General features: G+C 48.5%; 1 protein-coding gene across 1 annotated transcript; it reads right to left on the bottom strand.

Annotated features, from left to right (window-relative positions):
• Window positions 1–1,129: 1,129 nt before the first annotated feature.
• Window positions 1,130–2,323, bottom strand: LOC115400430 (gastrula zinc finger protein XlCGF8.2DB-like). Its single transcript, XM_030108295.1, has one exon. It carries the CDS (start codon window positions 2,161–2,163, stop codon window positions 1,231–1,233), a length of 933 nt encoding a protein of 310 aa, XP_029964155.1. The 5' UTR covers window positions 2,164–2,323; the 3' UTR covers window positions 1,130–1,230.
• Window positions 2,324–3,297: the final 974 nt, after the last annotated feature.

A 3,297-nucleotide genomic window follows, 5' to 3' on the forward strand; every position in this document is an offset into this window, starting at 1 on the left:
CGGTGGTGTTCATGAAGGACGAGATGATCATAGATTGTCCTTCGGCCAGCGTCCGGGCCTGCTCCAGCAGATCGTCTGTTCCCCTGAGCTCCTCTGACAGCCGGCGGATGTCCTCCCGCAGGTCGGCGACGATCCTGTCTGCCTTCACGACCAGGGGGTGCAGGTGAGGTCCGCGGTGCAGCGCGGCGGCCATGTTGGGCTGGCGGCACGGCCTTGCTGTGCCACACCGGTACTCACGGGCACACGCCTCTGTCCCTGGTGCCCGGGTTCACTAGCGGTGGAAACCGTGCCGCCGTCTTGCTGTCTCGCCGCTCCTGGATTCACCGCTACTGGCTCGCCACTCGTTAGCCGCCGCTTCGCACACAGCCAGAAGCATCCGCGCTCCTGCACCGTCTCAGGCCCTGTAGCGCCGCAACGGTCATATTTTACAAAACGAATTACGTAAAGACGGAGTCAGCAAAAAAAAAAAAAGCGTCCACATTAGTAAACTGAAGACGCATGTAAAAGCTGTAATACATATGCCAAGCCCACTGGCGGCGCTGCATGTCCTGACAAAGTCCCCCAATCCAAAGCTCCAGGCAGGCAGAGATCTAAAAGTTTGCATTTGGATTAGCTATAATTAAAGGGACTGTCATCAAGGTGTAGATGTGGGCAGCACGGTGGATGAGTGGTGGTTAGCGCTCTTGCCTCACAGCAAGGCGGTCGCGGGTTCGATCCCCGGACAGTGCGGGCCTTTCTGTGTGGAGTTTGCATGTCCCTCCCCATGTCTGGATGGGTTTCCTCCGGGATTTCCGGTTTCCCCCATCAACCGATAACATGCACTGCAGGTCAATCCTCCAGTCAGGTGATTGTGACCAGTAGCCTGGCTCTCCATCTGGAGATGGCTCCCCGGGCGCTCCCCGCAGCTTCCCACTGCTCCTTACGGAATGCATCGAAGGATGGGTTAAATGCAGAGAAAGAATCTCGTTGTACATTCACTGTATAATGACAAATAAAGTACCTTACTGCTCCCTCAGCTCCTCTCCCCACACCACTGACTGGAGAGGAAGTGAGGTCACAGGAAACTTTCCCTCCAAAACCTTGGATTGGTCATGGGAAACATGTGACCTGAGAAGTGTGTGTGCTGCATTCGAGGGACTTGCAGAAAGTGGGAATTTTGAGATTTTCACCCAGGGTTACATGTGGTTGAACTTCCTGAAAGAGCTCTCCAAGAGTCTTTCATGCCTCCATCTATTTGTGACTTTCAAGGTGTTGCAGTAATAAACGACGGCGAGTAAATCTCTTCCCACAGGTTTCACAAGAATACGGCTTCTCACCTGTGTGAGTCTTAATGTGGCGTGACAAAGCACTCTTATTCCTGAACCTTTTTCCACATGTTTCACAAGAATACGGCTTCTCACCTGTGTGAGTCCTCATGTGGTGTGACAAATCACTCTTATTCCTGAAACTTTTTCCACATGTTTCACAAGAATACGGCTTCTCGCCTGTGTGAGTCCTCATGTGGACCAACAAATTGTAATGTCCACTGAAACTTTTTCCACATGTTTCACAAGAATATGGCTTCTCACCTGTGTGAATCCTCATATGGACCAAAAAATGACACTTGAAACTGAAGCTTTTTCCACATGTTTCACAAGAATACGGCTTCTCGCCTGTGTGAGTCCTCATGTGGACCAACAAATTGTAATGTCCACTGAAACTTTTTCCACATGTTTCACAAGAATACGGCTTCTCACCAGTGTGAATCCGCATGTGGTTCAACAAATTGCGCTGTCTCTTGAAACTTTTTCCACATTCTTCACAAGAATGCAGCTTCTTGCCTGTGTCAATTCTCATGTGGGCAAACAAATAACCCTGGCGACTAATAACACTGGTGAAACTTTTAAAACGTGTGTCACAAGTTTTCTTCTCATCAGTGACCCTTCTTGCCTTCTGACGTAGTTTTGTTTTTTTACGGACAGGATCACCACACGTTTCCTCGCATCCAGCCTGCTTCTCTGAAACTGGAAAGTCAATCAGGTTGTTCTCATGGTGGACTTCAGAGTCCTGGGAGAGGAGCTGCTCAGGGTCTGGTTCTTCTGGGTCACTCAGGTCACTCTGCTCCTCAACAGAAGGAACCTTCAAGGTTTCACTTTCAAATGTCACAACAGGCCACGCCCCCATCTGGCTGGAACCCAGATCCTGGTGCTCCTCAGTCTCTGGAGGCCCTGATTCCTCCTGGTCCTCTGGAAACTGAAGAAGCCCTGGTTCTTCTGGTTCCTCTTTTATCTGTGGAGATCCTGGTTCTTCTGGTTCCTCTTTTATCTGTGGAGATCCTGGTTCTTCTGGTTCCTCTTTTATCTGTGGAGGTCCTGGTTCTTCTGGTTCCTCTTTCATCTCCAGAGGTTCTGGTTCCTCCTGTTCTCGACAGTAGTTTGTTTCCTGCTCCACTCCACACTCACGGTGCTGTTGGAGCTCTGCAGGGACAAAAAAGGACAAGATAAAAGATTAGTATCATTACTTCTAACGTGCAAGCTTTAAAAAAAAAACTGGGACTGAGGTGGTCAAACTGAAAACTTTAATTCAAGTTTTAAAAACACCATAAAGCTGTTATTTGTGTTTTATATTATTGCTGGATGAACACCTTTAGCTGCTGAACGAGACCATTTCATGGATGACCTTTTTCTCAGTGGTGTATTCACTTAGCCTCGTAAACTAGCCCCGCCCACTCCTCATCAACATTTGGATTTTGAAGTTGGGTTCAGTCTGGATAGGAGCCCACAGAAACTTAGTGCAGGGGGCGTCGGTTACTCCTTTGACTGACAGCATACTTCAGCCAATCAGCGCTTCAAAAAAAAAAAAGTCATCAAAATGCGTTAGCTTCTCTAAGGGTTAGCATTAGCATTAGCTCTAGCTTCTCTACACGCAAAGACACGCGAAAACGTCTTTTCCTGTCAGAACCTCTCCAGGCCAGACTCCTGCTCTTGCTTGATTGTTGTAATACTTGGTATTTTTGGCTATAACTTTACTGATTGCAGCTTTCAGACGATGGTTAAAGTTAAAGTCCGTCATTTCCGCAACGCGCAGTGATGGCGTCACTTCCGATTTAGCCACCAGAATTCACCAAAAAAAAATTGAAAACAAAAAGCGGCAACGCTGATTGGCTCGACCGTTTCACGACCGAGTCGAATCCCCTTCTATGGGCTCCTACCCAGACTGAGCCCAACTCCAAAATCCAAAGTGGATGTGGAGTGGGCGGGGCTGGTTTACCAGGCAAGTATTCCCTCTTCAAAAAACATCAATGTCGACCACTTTATT

Source organism: Salarias fasciatus, chromosome 14 (assembly GCF_902148845.1).
Source record: "Salarias fasciatus chromosome 14, fSalaFa1.1, whole genome shotgun sequence".
NCBI lineage: Eukaryota > Metazoa > Chordata > Actinopteri > Blenniiformes > Blenniidae > Salarias > Salarias fasciatus.

What these genes read in the sequence shown, in the direction of transcription:
- LOC115400430 (XM_030108295.1), bottom strand. Translation starts at nt 2,163, where the DNA reads ATGGGGGCGTGGCCTGTTGTGACATTTGAAAGTGAAACCTTGAAGGTT.